This window comes from Centrocercus urophasianus, unplaced genomic scaffold, assembly GCF_019232065.1.
Source record: "Centrocercus urophasianus isolate 14NV4802_14NV808 unplaced genomic scaffold, USGS_Curo_1.0 seq_10, whole genome shotgun sequence".
NCBI classification, from domain to species: Eukaryota; Metazoa; Chordata; class Aves; order Galliformes; family Phasianidae; genus Centrocercus; species Centrocercus urophasianus.
This window is the reverse complement of record NW_024884142.1, coordinates 6,022,715-6,043,061: the sequence shown is the minus strand read 5'-3', so window position 1 is coordinate 6,043,061 and position 20,347 is coordinate 6,022,715. Positions and strand designations below refer to the sequence as shown.

General features: G+C 38.3%; 2 protein-coding genes across 3 annotated transcripts in view; one reads left to right on the top strand and one right to left on the bottom strand.

The window, feature by feature from the left end:
* Window positions 1-17,898, bottom strand: part of NBAS (NBAS subunit of NRZ tethering complex) — a 160,150-nt gene extending 142,252 nt beyond the window's left edge. For both annotated transcript variants that reach the window (XM_042823108.1, XM_042823195.1), the window contains exons 1-10: window positions 17,752-17,898; window positions 14,298-14,352; window positions 13,630-13,666; window positions 12,100-12,177; window positions 10,985-11,032; window positions 9,411-9,454; window positions 8,125-8,258; window positions 7,318-7,451; window positions 7,108-7,206; window positions 881-1,019 (exon numbers count right to left, since the gene is read on the bottom strand). In XM_042823108.1, coding sequence (XP_042679042.1) covers window positions 881-1,019; window positions 7,108-7,206; window positions 7,318-7,451; window positions 8,125-8,258; window positions 9,411-9,454; window positions 10,985-11,032; window positions 12,100-12,177; window positions 13,630-13,666; window positions 14,298-14,352; window positions 17,752-17,886 — 903 coding nt within the window. In that variant the 5' untranslated portion in view covers window positions 17,887-17,898. The remainder of the gene's footprint in view (window positions 1-880; window positions 1,020-7,107; window positions 7,207-7,317; window positions 7,452-8,124; window positions 8,259-9,410; window positions 9,455-10,984; window positions 11,033-12,099; window positions 12,178-13,629; window positions 13,667-14,297; window positions 14,353-17,751) is intronic.
* A 503-nt stretch (window positions 17,899-18,401) lies between these two features.
* Window positions 18,402-20,347, top strand: part of DDX1 (DEAD-box helicase 1) — a 21,834-nt gene continuing 19,888 nt past the window's right edge. The window contains exon 1 of the mRNA XM_042818838.1: window positions 18,402-18,472. Coding sequence (XP_042674772.1) covers window positions 18,457-18,472 — 16 coding nt within the window. The 5' untranslated portion in view covers window positions 18,402-18,456. The remainder of the gene's footprint in view (window positions 18,473-20,347) is intronic.

Here is a 20,347-nt window from a genome sequence, read left to right as displayed (position 1 = left end):
CACTGTGTATATATCATACTGCAGAAAAGCACTAGCCATTCACAATGAAATGATTAATTAATTCCATACTAACTAATATTTATACAAGAATAAATACAGGAATTCATACTGGTATAATGTAAATTCATTTCACTTTATTTATTTATAGAATAGTTCTGCCATAAGAGACCTACAAAGGCCATCAAGTCCAAATGGCTGACCACTTCAGGGCTAACCAAAAGTTAGAGCATGCCACAGAGGGCATTATCCAAACGCCTCTTGAACAATGACAGAGATGGGGCATCAAACACCTCCCTAGGAAACCTACTCTGGTGTTCAGCCAATCTCACAGTAAAGAAATTTTTTCTAATATTCAGTCTGAACCTACTGTAGCTACTGTACTAGTAGCTACAGTAGTACAGTACTAGTAGCTACTGTACCAGCTTTGTGCCACTGCCTTGCAAACTTGCAAATGATAGCTGTTACCAAATCAAACATTTATTTCTACTAGAAATAAATGAAGTCAGGAATCAGACAAACTGAAACATTTACCTCAGACTGCCTTTTGTTATGAAGTAATTAAAAAAAAATGTTAAAAATAAAGTTATTTTTTAATTTTTTTTTTAAAATTAACAGTGAACATTTGTTGTGTTTTGTGTTTTCGTTGTTGGCTTTTGAGTTTTTTGAAAACCACAGAAAAGATATCATCAAAAACTTGAAGTTCAAAGTATTTTTTTGCACAGGGAAAAAAAAAGTTATATATACTAGAGAGAAAGAGAAATTATTAGAAATTCACACCAAAACTTTAAAATAGCAGAAAGATGCATAGTGAACATTACATAACTCTGTTAATTACAATAATCATTCCCCAAAAAAAATTAAAAAGAGAAAATATACTTACTGTTTTAATATCATCTTCATAACTAGTAACCTGTTTATAATGGGGAGATCCTGATAGAACTCTCCAAGCAGATATCCCACAAGCAGTTGCTTTAGATACTCCATCTTCATCTGTTTCACAGCCTCCTACAAGCAAAAGTCTACAAAATATACAAAAGCATATTATTGGTTTCATATACTGCCACATTAATGTTGTGCCATTGTATTCGTTTGTTTTTTAACTTTAAGTCATAACTACAGCAGTTTGCTTGTGGTAATAAGAAACTTTCAGCATATTATAACAGTCCCAGAAAGATTTAAACATCAGGATGTTCATTCACAAACAAGTTTTTTAATTAATTCCTGTTATTTGTATTATTCATCTCCATCTATTACCAGTCTTATTTTTCCCAAATGAGACAAAACTCCGACAATTTAAAATAAAATATATGGTTATAAATTGCAGTTCCCTGCTACGCTGAAAGACTAACATCAATAACAACTTAAGCTTACAAAATATTCCAGTCATTCAGTTTAAGTATGAACAAATGGAAATGTATAAGTGGTACAAAAGCTATTTCTCCTTTAGTTAAAGAATCATCAGAAGGAGGTAGAAAACGAGTTCGAAATAAAGTCACACTATCTGTTACATAAGTCACTCTAAAAGTAATGCCCCCTACTTATTTCCACAAAAGCCACAACAAAGAGCACAATAATACTATCTGATAGAGGAAATTCTCAGCTACAAAACACTGCTTTTCAACAGTCACCACTATTTTCGTCAGTGATGAGCAAGAGCTTGCACGCCACGCTCATAAGAATTTGAACCAGCAAAGGTGACCTGCTGTCATCGCTCTCAAGTGCACCACCCATCACCTCAGTGTGCAACCTCCATAAACGTTCAGCAAGAGTTGATGGATGTCCACAGGCACAATATTTTCCACATTTCATTTCCAATGAATTCCACATGGAAGAATTCAGTGACACATCTTTGGTTCATATTCACTTCCGTGTCAAATGCCATTTTGTCAGCCTGCCCCTCTGTTGCCACCTCTCACACAGCAACAAAACATTAATGGAATACTGGTGGGAAGATTTAACCCCTACTGCCATACCAACAACATCTGCCTCTGATGCCACGGGCTAACGCAGTAAAAAAAGAGATACTACTTTCAGAGCATCCCGTGTAAATGTATTTCCTCCAGTTAATGTAGAATATTTAAAATTCTTCAACTTCAGTGCACAGAGAGTGCTATAAAGGTCCATTGAAAACATTTCCAGATGTTAGATCTAAAGCACATCAAAGTATTTTCCCTTTAAGCCCTTTGACTTTATTAACAAGCAGTTTTAGATTTAACTGACAGTTACTTTGACAAAGAAATTAAGAACAGAGGTTTACATCTGTTTGGAAGCATCAACTTACTGAACAAGCCGTCAAAAAGCAAAGTATCTGCAAAAAAAAAAAAAAAAAAAAAGCATAGATTGAAAAAGCCAGAAGTTGAGCTTAGAGAATGCTCCTCTATCCAAGTGTGAGTTACTCTAGAAATATTCTACCACCTAGTGGCTGAAGCTCATATAGCAATCACCCACTGTTTCGATCAATTTCAAAATAAATTAAGAAATAAAAAGTGATGCTGCATCTCATAACAAAAAACTCCGCTATAGCCCTGCTAAATAACAGACAGTAATTTGATATCATTGTACAAAAACATCTAATTTTAGCTGCCCAGACAACTGAATAGTATCTGGCACAAAAGTGAAGAAGCTCTCTGTGTATTTCATGACAAGACACCCAGTTTAAATAAATCTCTTTATAACTTACTCTTCAGGGCACTAGAATGAGTATTGATTTAATGGACATGTACAACATGAGTATTTCTGGTAGACTAAAACTGATTACTGAAGAAAAGTGCCCATTGAAAAGAGAACAATTCACAGACTACATGTCATACACTTAATCCGTTCATCTCTCCTGCACGTCTTTGATTCCCCTCTTCCCTGCATTTCCTTTCTATGACTTTCCCACATTTCCCACACTTTTACCACTGCAGGCTGACGTGCTGCCTCTCATCAAGGAGGGAAAGGACCGCCCCCAACTCATACAAAAACATGGCCTGGACATGACATGGTTTTTCTGAAGAACTTCAGTTAAAAACAAGGAATTTATTTTAAAAAAAAAAAAAAGACCTCAAGAAAAAAAAACCCTTCAACTGAAACATGGTACCACCTGAAATTCCTACATTCCTCCTAACAGCTCTAGTAAGTTTTAGGACAAAATATTCAATCGTCCTACAACAGGGTAATGTCCATTTTATCTGGCCAAGAATAATCACACTGGCATACTCACATCTGAGCACACAGCCTAGTATCAGTGAACACAAAGTTGTGTTTTACAACTCTGAAAAATGTTGGGAAAAAATCAATATTACATAGATCACTACATATGAAGTGATTCCTTAAAAGTTTCCTACTCTCCTCACCCCCCTTCTTTCTTATTAAATCATGGAAGAAAGTTTCACATGCATCTGCATCTCTTTCATGAGATCACCACAGCTGAGCTGCCAGTTCTTAATAACCAAGAGACAGCAGGCATAATTCTCTGGAAAATTAATTTATCTGTAGTATTGTCCATCCACAGGCATCTACATTCTTCCATAACAACCAGCTTTCACTGCAACACGCCACTCAGTTAAAAACTTCAGTAAAAGCAGGAACTAAAATTCAATCACAATTGACTGCACAGTGCCAGAAGTGACTCAGAAAACAAACAGTAGCAGAAAGACCAAGAGAAGAATTGTCAATAATAGTGACAGCGCTGGCTCCAAAACTGCCTGAATTCGCTCTCAAAAACTCCATCAAGCTAAATCTTTCCAAAGAAATTTTGGAAAAACTGTCACATACAGTGCAACATATTTATAATTCAAAAGTATCTTTTAGGATAAACGAAACTTAGTGACAGCTGGAATTAAGATGTCATATCAGTTTAGACACACACAAAACACACAACCTCGAGACAAAATGCCTTCTCCCAGGACTGCAGAGAAATTCATCATCACAGCAGGTACTTAAAATTTTAAAAAGCTTTTCAGAGAGCAAAACGCAGCAGCGGGGGCAGAAACTATTAAGATGAATAACACAACTGGCATCGAAAGAAAATGAAAAGTACTCCTGAGAGGCTCAAAGATCTGGCCTTGTTTACCAATTATTTTTTCAAGACTAGACAGGAGATGACTCCAAAATAACAAGACTTGACAGGTAGGCTGGAAATCGCAATGGGAAGGGGGGTGGTTTTTCTGGGTTGTTGATTTTTGGTTTTTTGGTGTTTTGGGGGGGAAAGGGGTATTTTTTAAGTTAGTCCCAATCTGAAGAAAATACTATGCCAACAATTCCCTCACCCCCAAAAATATGAAGCACTATTTCTTTCCACAGCAAATACTTGATTTCCTATACAAGCTAGAGGCTGAGGCCACTCCTGATGAGCCACAAAGCAATGTTAATTTAATAACTGACACTTACTCGGTAATGCCCTCAAAGGGAATATGTTATGACAGAACTGGGTAAGGGGTTCATACAACAGATGACTGTGCTACGATCAGAGTGAACTCAATAGTTGGAAAGATGGGCCAGTAGAAATCTCAGGAAAAGGAAATTAATAGTAGAAATCTTCAAAAAAGGGAAAGCATAAAGACTGCACCATGGGAGGAATAGCCATACATGCCTATGATAACTGGACAGAACAGAACAGACTGTTCTGTTGGAAGATGGCTTTCCAAGAGTATGTGGGGAGTCCTGATGAACAAGATGACTACAAACCATCAATGTGCCCTTGCAGCAAAGGAGGCCTAATCCATCTTAGACCGCATGAGGAAAAAATCACTGTCAGTATGCTGGGAGAAATGATCCTTCCCATCTGGCTAGCACATGTTAGATACAATCTGGATTGCTGGATCCAACTCTTAACATCTCCGGTAGAGCAGACATAGACGTGATACTGGAGCAAGCCCAGCAAAGGACCTTTCAGTCTCAAAAAGCTGTCTGCCCTTATATATATCTCAACTGTACTCTGTTTTATAAAGTTAGGCTAAAGATAACTAGCATACTATTGGTCTCAAGGACAGCAAGTTCAATTAAGGCAATCAGGAAAAACTTGAGACTTCTCCACAACTCTTCACTCATCAATTTTGGTACAAAGAAAAAAAAAAAAGAAAAAAAGAAAAAGTTTCAACTGAATCTAAAACCTTAATCTTCCATAGCTATCACACATTTTAGGCTCTAACATCAGAAATCTTCTGTAGAAATTGCAGATAACCCTGTAGTAGGTATTCAACTCAAAATTAAGATACACAAAATAAGCAAGGTGATTGAACTCCCGTTAGCAACTACAGAGGTCTCACACTGAAGCAGATACATACATTTTACCAACTGAAGAGCACTGTAAATTTCATCATAAATGAAGACTAGTTTATACGAGAATGCAAACATTCAAGCATTTAAAAGTATCCTACATTTTTTCAACAGCAGTGAAACTCAAGACACTTCTCAAGAACTACTGTTTCAAGTTTTCCTACAGAATCCGATATAATTCCCACTGAAACATCCTCTATATGTTAGGAACCATTAAGCTTGATCTGAACAAGAAAAGAATGAATTGGTTCTGTTCTCTGGTCAGAGTGCTAACAGAACTCCATAACCTATACATCAAACTCTCGAGTTAGTATACTGAGTATCAACTGTGTGGAATTACTAGATAACAGGTGGAAAGAGGTAACTACATTCAAAATTAATCTTTTAAAGTAATAAGCTGGAAGAACATTAGTTCTTGTCAATAACCAGTTTTTCCTAAAGGTAGGTTAGACAGTTCATTTAACACAGAATAATGAGTTTCTAAAACAGCAAGGTTTCTCCTAGTATTCTATAGCCAAGACTAATTTCAGTTTAAAACAATGCAGAGATGTAACCCTGCGCCGGTGAATTCAATCCTAATAGTTCTAGATATTTTTCTTGTACTATAAAAGTTCTTATAATCAAAAAGATAAGTTGCCGAAATTATCTTGATACATAACAAAGAGATATAAAAATGGTAGTGATATTTTCAACCACAGTAATTGCCTAACCAGGCTCTATTCCAACTACTTCTGGTTCAAAAGCAGAGGCAGACTGAATGGCAGCCTAAGATGTGGTATCAGTGCCCAATATGTTACTAACAAAGAAAAAGCATCACAAAACCACTCCAAATACCAAAGTCAGAAAGGGAAAAAAGGCTATCCAAGTGCAAAATCAAATTCTGAGAGAATAGAACAAAAACTTATACTCCAGCTCTTAACCACATGAAATTCAGAAACATCTTTTGAAGCTATTTCTGACACTCTAAAAATGCTGCTAGTACAAGGGAGACATAAAGGGCACAGCTTGATTTTTCTCTCCTTAAATCCAAGTGCTATATTTGATAAATGAAATCAATTCTTCTTGAAGAATGAAAATACACAGATGAAGAGACTCAGGTTACCAAGGAAAATACCTCAGTCATGTTTCCCCTGCTGTTTTCTCTACACCTAAACTGCAGTTTCACTAAAAAAGCCATATTGCAAGACTTTCAGAGAGAGTCCTCTAGGACATGTGTTAAGAATGCATCTGCCAAAAACTGGAAATAATTGAAGTTAAGGCCTAAACAGCTCAGGACTTCATAGTTTCACATTTACCTACTGGTATTATAATTAACTGCAAATTAACAGGAAAGGCTCACTTGAAAGAATCGGATTCTGAGGTCAGGCCTTGTTTTTTTTTGGTGTTGGTTTTGTTTTTGTTTTTTATTGGTTGGCTGGGGAATGAAAAAGAAGCAATCCTCACTGGTTAAGAAAAAAAAAAACGCTTTAAAAAAGCATGCAAGAAGAAAACTTCCCTTTAAATCACATTCCTATTTAGACCTTAATCTTAGTGAATATTCTTTAGTACTAAAGGCATGATAAACCTAAACATGTCTATAAAGGATTCTTCTGGATTTCCCAGCATGCTAGATGCCACTTGTTCTAATGCCTCTAATGCCACCATCATTCAAGAAAGCGTATTTCCCTTAGTATTTGTCCACACACACACAACGAACAAGCTGTCACTGCCAATTCATTAAGCACCAATATTTAAATAGACACCCCTTCTCTCCTTTTTAAATACATGCACCACACTTCATTCTTTATTTTGCCACTTTTGTTTATCGATTTTCTGTTATTGCAAGGTAACAAAGACAACACTTACCTATGACCAGGATGGTAAATGACAGTATTTATTCCATGGGTATAATGGCTACTAAAGCTGAAACTATGACTTTCTTGGAAGCTCTGATTTGTTCCAACACTGAATATAGGGAAGGAAAACATATATATATAAAAAAATGCAGATTTATGTTCTTTACAGAGTAAAAGAACTGTTTTAAAGTTATCGAAGTAAGACAAAACTTATGCTTACCTTACAAGGTAACTTCTCAATTCTCCACGATAATTAATGACAAGTAGTTCAGCTGACCATTGAGCACTTGCTTTGTATTCTAGAAAGATCAGTCCAGCAATAGCATAACTCAGATCTCCTGGAAAACTTGCTGTCTTTACCCAAAAATGTAGACAGATGCAGAGTAAGAAAGGTAGAGAAAGGAAGGGAAGAAAGAAAAAAAACAAAAAACCCACACACGTTGGTTATTTTGAGGGAAAAAAATGTATTACTTCTATGAAAATGTATCCACAAAGCTAAAGTTTCATAATTTACATTAGTAACGAACTAAGCTTTCTTTAATCTTGATTTTAAAATACGTTACGAATAATGTCCAGAAAGATAATATGCTAAGGAATGCTCTCCTCTTGTATACATAAAACGCAAAATATATTCTGCCAGGCAAGCCAATTGCAATTATATGCTCTCATCTGAAAGCAGAAAAAACAAAAAGTATCATGTTGCTCTAGCAGCAATATTTTCTTGATTTTAACTCAATCTGCCTATAAACTGCCAATCTCCAATCTACTATTACAAAACTTAATCATTTGCACACATGTTAAGTACAAATCTATACTAAATGTAAATCTGTACTTCCAAAATCCACTGAAACTACCACAATTCTGGCCAAAAGAAATGAACGATCTCACTAAGTACCACAGCACAAAGAACACACTTTGCACATTCTACATGACTTAATGTTAGTTACCTATAGTATAGCCATCATATGATAAACATTACATAATGTATCTATACACAGTCATCATATTTTAATGGAACACTACTTACTGGTGAAATGACCAAAAGCTCACTACCCATTAGGTCAAACACTCTTACTGTTCCAGTGCTCTCAGCATAAGCAAGTAATGTACAGTCGTGACTCCACGCAACTCGCCTCCACTGAGGGTTAGGATCTTTTGGCACTACAGAAAAAAGGAAAAACATTCTTAAAATTTGAAATAGTTTCTTGTCAGCACTGTCATCTACACACAGCTGATCTTCACTAGCCAATGGCCACAGTGTGAATCACAACAAAAATGTCCACAGTGGACAGGCCACTGCCTGCCATTACTAACTGTCTTTACCTTGTTCATGTATTCCCCCTTGCATAAACCAAGTCTTATAAAGATTTTATTGTTGTCAGTTTTCTTCCCTCCCTACAAGCAACAAAAGACGTAAGAGAAACAGATTTAAAAAAATGTTTAATTATGTCTACAATTACCAAAAAATTTATACTAGTAGCAGATCTTGTTACCACAATACTGCAACAGTTTTATTAGTTGTATATACTACTTCCTAAAAGCAAGTACTCAGTCTGGTCAACCAGCAAGAAGGTGGCAATTTACTGCAAACAGCCTATTCCACTCTATCAGGACTCAAAGATCTGTAAGGACTCCTTCCAACCAAAACCACTCCCCATTCCTTGCAGGAGAGTTGGACTAGATGACCTTTAAAGGTCTCTTCCAACTCTAAGAGTTCTATGATTCTACGATCCATCAAGACTATTGAACCCTACTGCACTTTTTCAGGTGGCAGAAAAATTTGTATTTGATTAAAATAAGTAAAAAGAGCAATTTAAGTGAACGTTAAAAAGTTGTAAAGAGTGACTTCCATGGTTTGGAATTTCTAGCCTAAAGACAGTCATCTCCTGACAGATCATCACTCATCTACCTTCTTTGGAAAGTACTATCTGCTATGTCAGGAGATAGAGATCAGAAAGAAAAAGGGAACTAAAATCACTTAAGTAAATAAAAAAAAAAGCCCCATCTATATAAAAAAATGGCAGGACACCCATCAGCATTACAAACTTATCTTGTAGGAGGAAAACAAAAACAAACATGCAAGCCTCCAAAATCCGTTAATTTAACTACCATTTCATTTCAGGTACTGTATGCTTACTATAATGAAGAGAACCAATGCAGAGAGAAAGAGAGCTAATAAAAAAAGTGAAAATATTAAGAGATTCCATTGAATGTTTTTAAGAAGTTAGTAAAGCAACATTACCACTTAGCAATGCACGAATAAACAACAATGATGACATGAAGTAATGGTGCAGAAGTTGCTGTATTCTATACCTTGGCATATTCCAACTGTGGATCCAAAATCATCTTTTGCAGACCTGCAGAATACATCTTATGATTGATATTATATATAAAATTAAAAAAAGAAGGAAAAAAACCCTATACTTACTCCATTTTCCAGAGTATACAAAAAGCTATAAAAATACCACAGGTGTACAATTCAAAGGCCTGCATATACTTAACTACTTATTCCAAAGACAGATAGTAGTCTCCAACCCTTAGGCAGCTAGTCTCAGTTACAATACTGCTTTAGAAACCCCACTTCCGGACTATAAAAAAATAATATTCCCATTTAGCAGTAATGCTATTCAAAATAAATGCTGAGGTTCTGAAATGCTGCAGAAAGTTTTTTTCTTTAACTAGTCAGTATTCTCTAGGTGACAATTTTTTTTTAAAAAAAAAGCAAGAATATAGTTACAATAACACAGTTGAAACACAAGATTTATTCTATAGTTTGTAAGTTGACATTTATGGTGTTCGCTCCACTTCTGATTGAACAATTTTCATATAGTTGCTTCTTTTACATATAAATTGAAGGTCTGACCTTCTAGCAAATGGATTTTTGCGAAGCAAGTAAACACACTCAATCAAGATCTGTACTACAGCTAAATGTGTTCTTGAACCAGCAAAAGAAAGCGTGTTTTTAGGGAACGGAAAGAAAAAGGAAAGCATGAATCTTTACGGCAATTCATATTATTTGTAATGTAAGGTAAAGCCAGCTATTCTACAGAGAAGTAGAACAATATCTCCTTGTCACACTTCTCATGAGAGAAGTTTCGTTCTCACATAATGACTTGAAAGGGGAATTGAAAGGCAAAGACTAGGAGACCACAAATTAGACTTAGTAGTCTGAAACACCTTAACAGTTTTCTTATATATCTTAAAAATATATATAAAAATTAAGAAAAAAAAAAAAAACACCTGTATGGGAACTGCTGAGTCACGGCCTGAACCTCTGATTAATCACCTGAGGTGAGCCTTGAGTCAGCCAGAGGAGCACAGGTGAAGGCAATTTACCTGTGCTGCCGGAAGGGGTGGAGCCAGGCTCCACCCCTCCTGGACCTATTTAAGAGCTGGTTACCAGAGGGGAAGGATCTCTCCTGGAGATCCCCTCTTTTGGTATCTTCTGGTGAGCTCAACCCAAGGGTAAGCTCTTCCATTTATTCTCTTTTGTGATCGTTGTCTGCTTTGCCTTACTCTCTTGATTATATTGCAATTATAACATCTTGGTTATACAAATTATAACATCTTGGTTATACAAAATTATAACATCTTGGTTATACAACACCCTACAAAAGTTTTTATCTGTAACTTTTGTAATTGCTGATGAGGGGCAGGGAGCATGAACTGTTTGTTTTTAAAATCACGAATGGCCAAGGCTAAGAAACAGATGGCTTTTGCATTCTAAGCAATAACATATTTTAAGAGTATCCTGAAAATTAATTTCAGAACATAGACAGCATTCTAAAAGAACGAAAAGGTATTTAAAACTCTGGTTAGCAAATCAGTAGAAACACTGTCTCAGAACTCCACAACTGTGGTTATGAAACAACACAATCTAAACTTACCTGATTTCTACACGCTGGTCTTGCACAACTGCCAACAGTTTACCATTGCTGAAGAGGAAGATAAGGGCATGAAAATTCATCAAAACCCAGTTCTTGCAAAATGTTGATGAGAGCTTTAGCTGCTGTTCTGCACAGTTAGATACAAATTTCCCAAACTTTTAAACAAAGAATTATCTTAATAAAATTCCCTTCACGTCTCTGAAATATTTCTGTCACAGTATTCAATAGTAGCACTAAGAACATAGAAATAATGCCTATAATCTTGCTGCAAGGAAGGTCAAAATCAGATGTTTCTTATCATTTATAGCAGCAATGCCCAAAACTATGCACTGCTTTATCTGGCATAAACAGCCATCATACATGAGTAAGTCAGGTTATCTCCTTAGGAACAGGCCTTTGTACCTAACATACATCACTGGAACTGGCATGCTACACATCAAAAGGATCTCCACTTCCCTCAAAAAGTCACCATCACCATCTGTTCTGTATTGTTTACAGAACTCTTGCTCAATCACTGATAGTAATTAGTGATACCAAATAAGTTAAAATATTCCATTCTACTTTCATGTCGTTTAACAATGATTTCTGTCATGTTGATGCTTTTTTGTTGTTTGTTTTTTGTTTGTTTGTTTTTTAAGCCAATTATTTCTCTGCTGTTTCTAAAATTGCTTTGGAACCACTGTACCTTTGAACTCTCACTTCATCCCTGGACATACAATAACAGATGGATCTTGACAGTATGCACTCCCTATCCTCTTAATGTTAAAATAAGCAATTCCTATTACATAAACTGCAAGTTTTAAGTCCCTAACTGATGAAACTCAAGCTGTAATCCTTCTTCTGGGAGCATATTCACACTGCAAGCTACTTAGTTCAAAAGCTAAAAGAATACTCAGATGAGTCAGAGATGCATTAAAAGCCCCTGGACAGCAGACTGACCTCTCTTTTCCCAAAGCTGCCTGCAAAAGCCTCCAGCATTTCTCTCAACCGGAGAGAGTAGCATTTCTTTAATTAGTTATTAACTCAGTGCTGTTGCCATGTGGGCAGGGTGGAAAGCATCAGTACATTCACTACCGCCCAAAACAGAAAAGCATATAGGTACACAACCTGGTTACCTTGAAAGCACTAAGTGCCAGTTGATCTGCTTATTAACTAGACGAACCAGTCCAGATGGTAAAGAAAACTTAGCAGGGCTGAAAAAAAAAAAAAAAAAAGCATTAGCCTTATTCAGAACATACACCTAGCAGTACTTGAGATACACAAGCCAGGTGATGTACTTTTAAAGCAACCATCAACCATCCGGGACACTTTAGCAGATAGGTATGAATAACCAACATACACTGCCAGTGACAAAGGTTAACAACATCATCAGCTGGATTAACAGAATCAAAGCCACATCTTCAGAATGATCAGTAGTAAGTTACGTAAGAACACCAATAAGCTCATGGGCAACCAAGATGGTCAAGGGACTGAAGTACTTGCTCCATAAGGAAAGGCTAAAGGAATTGTACTTGTTTAGCCCAGAGGGGAAAAGGCTTCAGAAAGGACTTACCAAAGCCCTCTGATACCTACAAGGTTGCTAAGCAAAGTCACTGAGATGCATGGCAGAAGTGCAAGAAACATCGATCAGTAAAAACAGAGGAGGTCTGAAGCTGATATAAAGTTAAAAAACAAACAAAAAAAAAATTGCCATGAAGTAAAGTGCTGGAACAGACTGGGCAGACAGAAGGAGTCTTAAGAAACCTGATGTGAGTTTAACGTTCACCTGCCTTTTTCAATTCTTCCTTTCCAATCATATTTATTCCATGTAAGAAAATGGCAACTAGAACCAATTTCAAAGACTAGAAAACAGATTTTCAATACGACTACTGGCGTAAAGAAAATCCTTGTGACTACACTTGTGTGACAGCATGGAGCCCATTAACACAAACAAAAAAGACAAAATAAACTAGAACACCAGAAATAGGGAAAGTCGCATTGCCTGCTAACTTAAAACTACAGTACTGTTTCACAGGGATCAAAAATAAATGTCCCTTTCTATACTCCCAAAAACAGTAGGATGCCCCTAAGAAGAGAGAACCGGTATCTTCAAACATGCAAAGGGCGTCAATTAAGTGGTATAACCACAGAGCTGCAATTCTCCAGGGATGCTGTATTTATTCCAATATATATATCTTTTAACTGGGATCATTTAAGTGCTTTTTAATCAGAAGATAGATTTGTAAAAGGTGTGAGCATTGCTTACACAGTTACAAGTCATTTTGAATTTAAAAAAGAAAAAAGGAATTTGAGTTATAACTTCAATAGACATAGAACGTATCACACCATCATAATCGTCATCGAGGCTTAAACAACAACTCCACTTGCACTATCTCAGCTGGGAGTGGGGAGGATAAATACTTTTTTTTTTATAAAGATGATGACCCAGCTGCAAGTTTATTTAGACTTCTGAAAAATAAGTCAAACTAGCATATACTTCATTTTCTAGACAGGTTTCAGATGAAAAAGTTGTTTTCAACTTCAGTTTATGAAGACAATATTCTAACCAGTGTTCAGTTTTACTATCATTAAAAGTAATTTTCCATCAAAAACAAGAAGACATTAAATCGCCTAAAAACGAGACTAAATATTATGTTCAAACGTACCTGTACCAAATATATCGAAGCAAAAGCAATGCAGGCCCTACAAAAAAAGAAAGGAATGGAAGGAATTACATCTCTGGGTGTTTTAAGATATTCTCCAGCTTACTGCACATACAATTTCACACATTACCACAAAAGCAAAAGTCTCTGGTGAAAAAAGTCTCTATTCTTGGTTAATGAATATTTAAGTAAAAGCAAACCTCAAAGAAAAAAAAAAAAAAAGAAAACCAACAGAACAAAATATATTTTTGTTAATTCTAAGAGAAATGCCTGAAGATGAAAGTGCAACTTAATTACCACATAAATCAAGAGCTAAATTGGCAATGATGACAACATAAATTTTCCTTTTAATTCCATAAATAGCAAATAGCCAAAGCAAGAGCTGATTAAGGGAAAAAACATTTTTTGCAAAATATAACAGAACTGCTAAGCTTCATAGATGCATGTTTTTCTAGTTTGACCCACTAAGCTAACAGAGGCAAGAAAGTTCACAAAAATAATACACAAATAATACACAGCAATATTGCTAAACAAAAAACATATTTCTGAAAACAAATCTTTCACTCTATTTTCATTATACCACCCACTCCAAGGAGCAGAAATTGCAAATTTTACAAGCAATTCACATATCATTCTCATGATTCATACACATAAAAGCAAATCATATTTACCTGTAATTGCTCTAGTGATGATAAATGATGCACCATGTTTTCTGTTGCCTCTCGGCTGCAATTATAAGAATAACGGTCAAACTCTGATATACTTTGTCACTTAAATATTGCATTCAAGCATTCCTTCTGTGATTGAACATAAGCTGCCTACTAGCCTACAAGTTCCTTATGTATCTCAATTACTAGCCACTTCATATAGCAATTTAGCTGCATAAGCTAAAACAGACTATAGAATCAAGTATTTTCACTGTCACACTGTAATAAACAAAATTTACTACAAATTACCTATTGATTTAGCTTTGCTGTGGTCTTTGGGTAGTAACAAAAGAAACTGATTTCTGACTACATTCTCCTGTAAGGTATTACATTAAAAAATATTCTTTCTATGCCATATGAATGCTATATTGAACTGCAATCCCCAGAAAAAGCAATTGGTGTTCAGCAACCTGCCTTAAAATGTAACTGCTAAACTACATAAAAACGGCTTATTCAAGTTTCAGAAATGCATTTTAAAAAGTAGCATCTGAAGTAAAACTTTAAGCATCAATTTCTACTATGCAATGCAGCCATTTAGCTCATCACACGACTCAATAGTCTCACGTAGCCCTTCCAGCACTTTTGCTCTACTTTTGTAGATGGGAGGACCAAACTTCTTTCATTTGCATAGCACTCTCCAAACAGAAAAAAATCAAACATGAAACAACACAGGATGCGTATTCCTAGCTATAAAAAGAGGTACAGTTATTTGCTAACAAGGAAGTAGGAAAAACAGATTAAGACAATCACTAAGGAAGGCATCACATGCAAACTTGCAAAATAAAAAACATCATGCCTGTATTTTTCTACATAAAATATTAGAGCATCACAAATTGAATACTATAGTAGGTAGTGAATGAATAAATTACTTCTTCCCTTCAGTATACAGCACATACTTGTTAGCTCAGATACTCTGCCCTCTTATTCCAAGTTACAGCATCTAAATATTGGAGGACACAAAAAGTCAGGAGTATTTGCAAGTTTAAAAACATATCTGGACTCAAAAATTTAAACTATTAAAATAAAGATTAGTAGTTTTCTGCACACAGCCTGCAATCTAGAAACAGTCTTTGAAATAATCAAGCTGTTTTCTCACAGTACATTAGAAGTCAACACAGCTGCACTAAAACATAACCTTCCAGATTCAGCCTGATTGAACAGGAAGTAACAAGGTATTACAGTAAAGATGTGGACTATAACTACTTCTTAAAGCTATCTTAGTACTCTGGGGAGAGTGGCAATTGTTCCCAGCTTGTTAAAGTTTTTGGACAAAGAAAAAGCATTTTCAAAAAACTTTTCCACATATTGCTTATATATACTGTACTATATGCTACTGTAGTCTTCAGACTATATTCCCCAGCACTTTTTTCTTTTTCTTTTTTTTTTTTTTTAAATATTCATAGTTTACACTTCTGAAATAGGTCACACACTGCATATGAATACAGGAATTCACTGCACTGAATACAGGTAGCTTTGATTTTTCTACCAGTCTCTTCTCTGGTACAGTCAGTTCACAGAATGGCTTAGGTTGCAAGGAACCTTACAGACCATCCAGTTCCAACTTCCTGCTATAAGCAGAGCTGCCATTCACCAGATCAGGCTACCCAGTGTCCCATCCAACCTGGCCTCAAGTGTCTCCAGGGATGTGGCATACACAGCTTCTCTGAGCAGACTGTTTGCATCTTCTGTGTCCAAATCATACAACAAAAGAGATGAAGAACGCTACCTTAGTACATTTATATTAAGCTCATGTGGCAAGGTTTTGGTAGCAGGGAGCTGCAGTTATGGCCTCTATGAGCAGATCCCAGCACTGCCCCATGTCAGATCAGAGCCAGCTCCAGCTGCTCCAAGAGGGATCTACTGCTGAGCAGAGCCAAGTTATGAGTAATGATGGTTGTGATCTGGGTCAGCAGATATAAGAAGTGGAAAAACTACTGCACAACGGCAGCTGGAAGAGAATATATCCCTTCACTAGTTCAGGAAAAGAGCCTGAGAAGGAAGGAGCAGAATACGTCCAAACAAAGCATTATGAACTGACTACACTGTTGCTCAGGGCCCAGGGAAGATATAGAAGAGCTGAGATTGAAACTGAGCCAGAGAAGAGGGAAGAGTTAAGATGGTTTTTTTAGTAATTGCTCTACTCCATTATCATTTTTCAATTAAACTAATCTTACCCAAGCCTAGATTGTTTGGCTTATACAGGTAACTGGTGATTTCACTGTCCTTATCTCAACCTACGAGTTCACCATTGTACTTTCTGCTCCATGTCTTGATAAGGAGGGGGAATGAGAGAGCAGTGTGGCAGACACCTGGCAGCCATCCCTGGTCAACCACCACCACACCTCAGGGAAAACAAGAAAAGGATGAAAGACTGCCTCAGCAATTGCACTGACCCATTGAGAAGGACAGGATCACAGAATCACAGAATGGCCAGGGTCAGAAGGGACCTCAAGGATCATGAATCTCCAACCCCCCTGCCGCAGGCAGGGCCACGAACCTCCATATTTAATACCAGACCAGGCTGCCCAGGGCCCCATCCAATCTGGCCTTGAATACATCCAGGGACAGGGTATCCACAACCTCTCTGGGCAGCCTGTTCCAGCACCTCACCACTCTCTCTGTAAAGAACTTCCCCCTGACATCCAATCAAAATCTTCCCTCCCTCAACTTAAAACCATCTCCCTTTGTCCTGCAGTTATCTACCCTTTCAAAGAGTTAGTTCCTCTCCTGTTTGTAGGCTCCCTTTAGGTATTGAAAGGCTGCAGTAAGGTCACCCAGCAGCCTTCTTTTTTCCAGACAGAATGTAAATAAAAAGTTACAACACAAAATAACATTTTCACATTTTTCAGGCTTGGCCATCTACTTGCAGGCCTCATAAGCTCAAAGTGACATAATTCTCCCTTTTGTCTCGTTGCTGAAATTTCGGATGCAAACACCCCAACCTGCAGGTCTGGAGGGCAAGCTGGGCTGCCTCGAAGTTGTTAAGGTCTCGTTCGCAATGGCACAGGTCGCACTACTTTCAGCACAGCTGCTGCTGGAAATGAGGCCTGAAGTTTATCACGCCTTTTTTCACGCCTGCTCACTATTAAAATCTGGTAGGTGTTGTTCACGTAAAAACAGCGAAAAGAGCTTCAAGGAGCCCCAGGTAGCATATGACAGCACAGAAACGAAAGGACGCGAAAGACAAGACACAGCACCGGGACAGAGGCAGGAATGCCCCAAGGGCACGTTGCGTTCTCACCCTTGCTGCTGCCCTTTCCCCCCTCCCACAACCGAAGCACGCTGCCAGCAGCACCCCGTGCCGCGCTGCCCACCCGCAGCGCAGCGGTACGCCTCCCGCCTCCCTCCGCGCCGCCGACGTGGCCGCTCCGCTCCGTTCCCCTCCCCCGCGCTGCAGCCCCGCCACGCCGCCACTCGCCTGCAATTCGGTTTCCGGAGGCCACTCGGCATTGACCAGCAGATCGTACAAAATGTTCTCCTCCCCATCCTCCTCTTCGTTGACGGCCGCCATCCCCTCGGCCCTGGGCTCCCCTTCGCCGCCGGCAGCTGCCATGCTAGCCCGGACCCTCCCACAACCGCAGCGACGACGGTGCCCAGCGGAGGCCAAGACAGCGGCGCCGACGGCTTCGCGCAGCAGGCGGCCCTTAACCCCTTTAGCGCCGCGCTGCGGGGCGGCGGGACGACGGGCAGCTTCCACCGCTGCCTGAGCGGCTGCAAGGCACCTACTGCTGTTGGGCAGCTGCACGATAAGGGTGGGGGAGAAAAAAAAAAAAAAAAAAAAAAAAAAAGCTCTGCATTTGGAATCGAATTGTATTTTTATAGCAACCATCTCTTGCCTTTAACTTGTCTCAACGTTATTCAGACAAAAAAAAAGTAAACAAAAAAAAAAATACTTTCACACACAAAGCTCACAGCTGCATTATACCAAAAACTACACAAGGACACAACACCGCAGCGCTGCGCACGAATGTAAAGCGAACTCCGCATCCCAAACCCACCCGGAACGTTTAAAGCCGGACGTGCAGGCAGCGCTCCCTGCTTCCCAGCCGGAGCCACGTAGCGAAGGATACGCGCCGCGCATGTGTAGTGCGGATAGGTAGGAGCGGCTGGAGGCGCCGTGAAGATGGCGGCGTTCTCGGGTACGTGGAGATGAGGCAGGCGGGGGTTGGTTGGTCCTACGTACCGCTGGTACGAAGTGTTAAGGTGGCTCTTACGGCTTTAGGTTGCCGGCGTTCTGTAGGGGTGGGGGCAGGTGTTCGCTGTCTCCACGACGTGGGGCTGGCTGGCACTGTCAGCGTGGCACAGGCCTGCTCTGCGCTCGCTGCAGTGTGTGCCTGCTGGTGGAGAAGCCTGTGGGGACATAAGCGCTCTTCCTAGGCTTTTGCAGGCCTTCAGGCACGTTTACTGGAGGTAATTTGCACGTTTTAGTGGGAAGGTAGTACGCAGGCTAATTAGGGCTACTTAAAAGTCTAGGCTTATTTCTCGGGTGGACTGGCTTCTCCAGCAGAGCTTGTAATAACTGATCTGTGTATTGCAGTGTACAGCTAGCGTTTTTAATGGGAGAAATCCGCTTCTGTTTTAGAGATTAAAATATGTATGCAAACTGTAAGTTATTCAAGGATACCTGATTGAGTGCCTGGTTTAGTAATGGACACCACTGCCTGGGGCAGGGTTTAGAATTAAGTGATCTTGGAGGACTTTTCTAAGACATCTTGTGGTTATTCCTGAAGGAGGGAGAATTATTTACTAGTTGTGTTGACTTTTCCCTTCCTTCCTCCTTCTCTCCACCCTCACACGCACATAAAGACAAAACAGCAGGGAAAATAGATAGCAAGGTGCTACACAGTATAGATGTGTGAGAAGTCTCAAGGAGCTCCATAAATAGGGAAAAAATTAGCATCATGACAAGCAATTATCAAACTACCAAAGCACCCTGTGTTAACACAGTCTGGTCAGATCTGCTATTTCAACTTTCAGGCATGACACTGGGTGTTAAAATGACTGTTACAGTTTACCTTGGCAGATGGCTAAGCACCACACATGGGCTTGCTGCCCATTACTCCCCATTCTACTGGAAATGGGGAGAGAATCAAAAGGTAAAAAACAAGAACTCACTGGTTCTCATGGATTGTGATGAAACTATTTCCTAAGGTGGAGAAAAGGAAAAGGATATTAATTATGACATATATATATATCTGTGTGTGTGTGTGTGTGTATGTATATATATATATATATATATATATATATATATGAAAGAACGTATATAAATATATGTAAGAATGTGTGTAGTAAGTGATGCACAAGTAATTGCTTACCAAACCCTGACCAGTGCCCAACTAAACCCCCTAGCAGTGGAAGAGAGCAACATGAACTCCCACCCACTTCAGAACTTCTGCATGATGTCATATGGCACAGAATATCCCTTTGGTCAATCTAAGTTAGCTGTCTTGATTCTCTTCCCTCCTTGGTCCTCTACTGGGAAACTAGGATGACATCAGCTCTGTATAATACTGTTTAGCAGCAGTTACAATCATCAGTGTGTTAATATTATTTTTCTCCTACAATCCAAACATTCCAGACACTCTGAAGAAAACAATAATTTCTCAGCTGAAACTAAGGAGTGGTACTAATGAACCCCTACAATTCTGTGATTCTGTGATTAAGAAAATATTGTAATTCTTTCCTTAGACCTGAAAATGAATGTAGATGGTAGACAGGATTGTTTGGGTTGTGTAGTTGAGGAAAAATTGCCTAATTTTGTTGATAGTTGTTTTAATTAAATGTAATATAGTTATTTCAGTTGAGATGGACCCTTAAAGGTCACCTAGTACAACCACCATGCAATGAACAGGGACATCTGCAGCTAGATCAGGTTGCTCAGAGCCCTGTCCAGCCTGACCTTTAATGTGAACAGGGCATCTGCTGCATCTCTGGGCAACCTGCTTCAGTGCCTTGCCACCCTTATGGCAAAAAAAAAAAAAAAAAAAAAAAAAAAAAAAAAAAAAAAAAAAAAA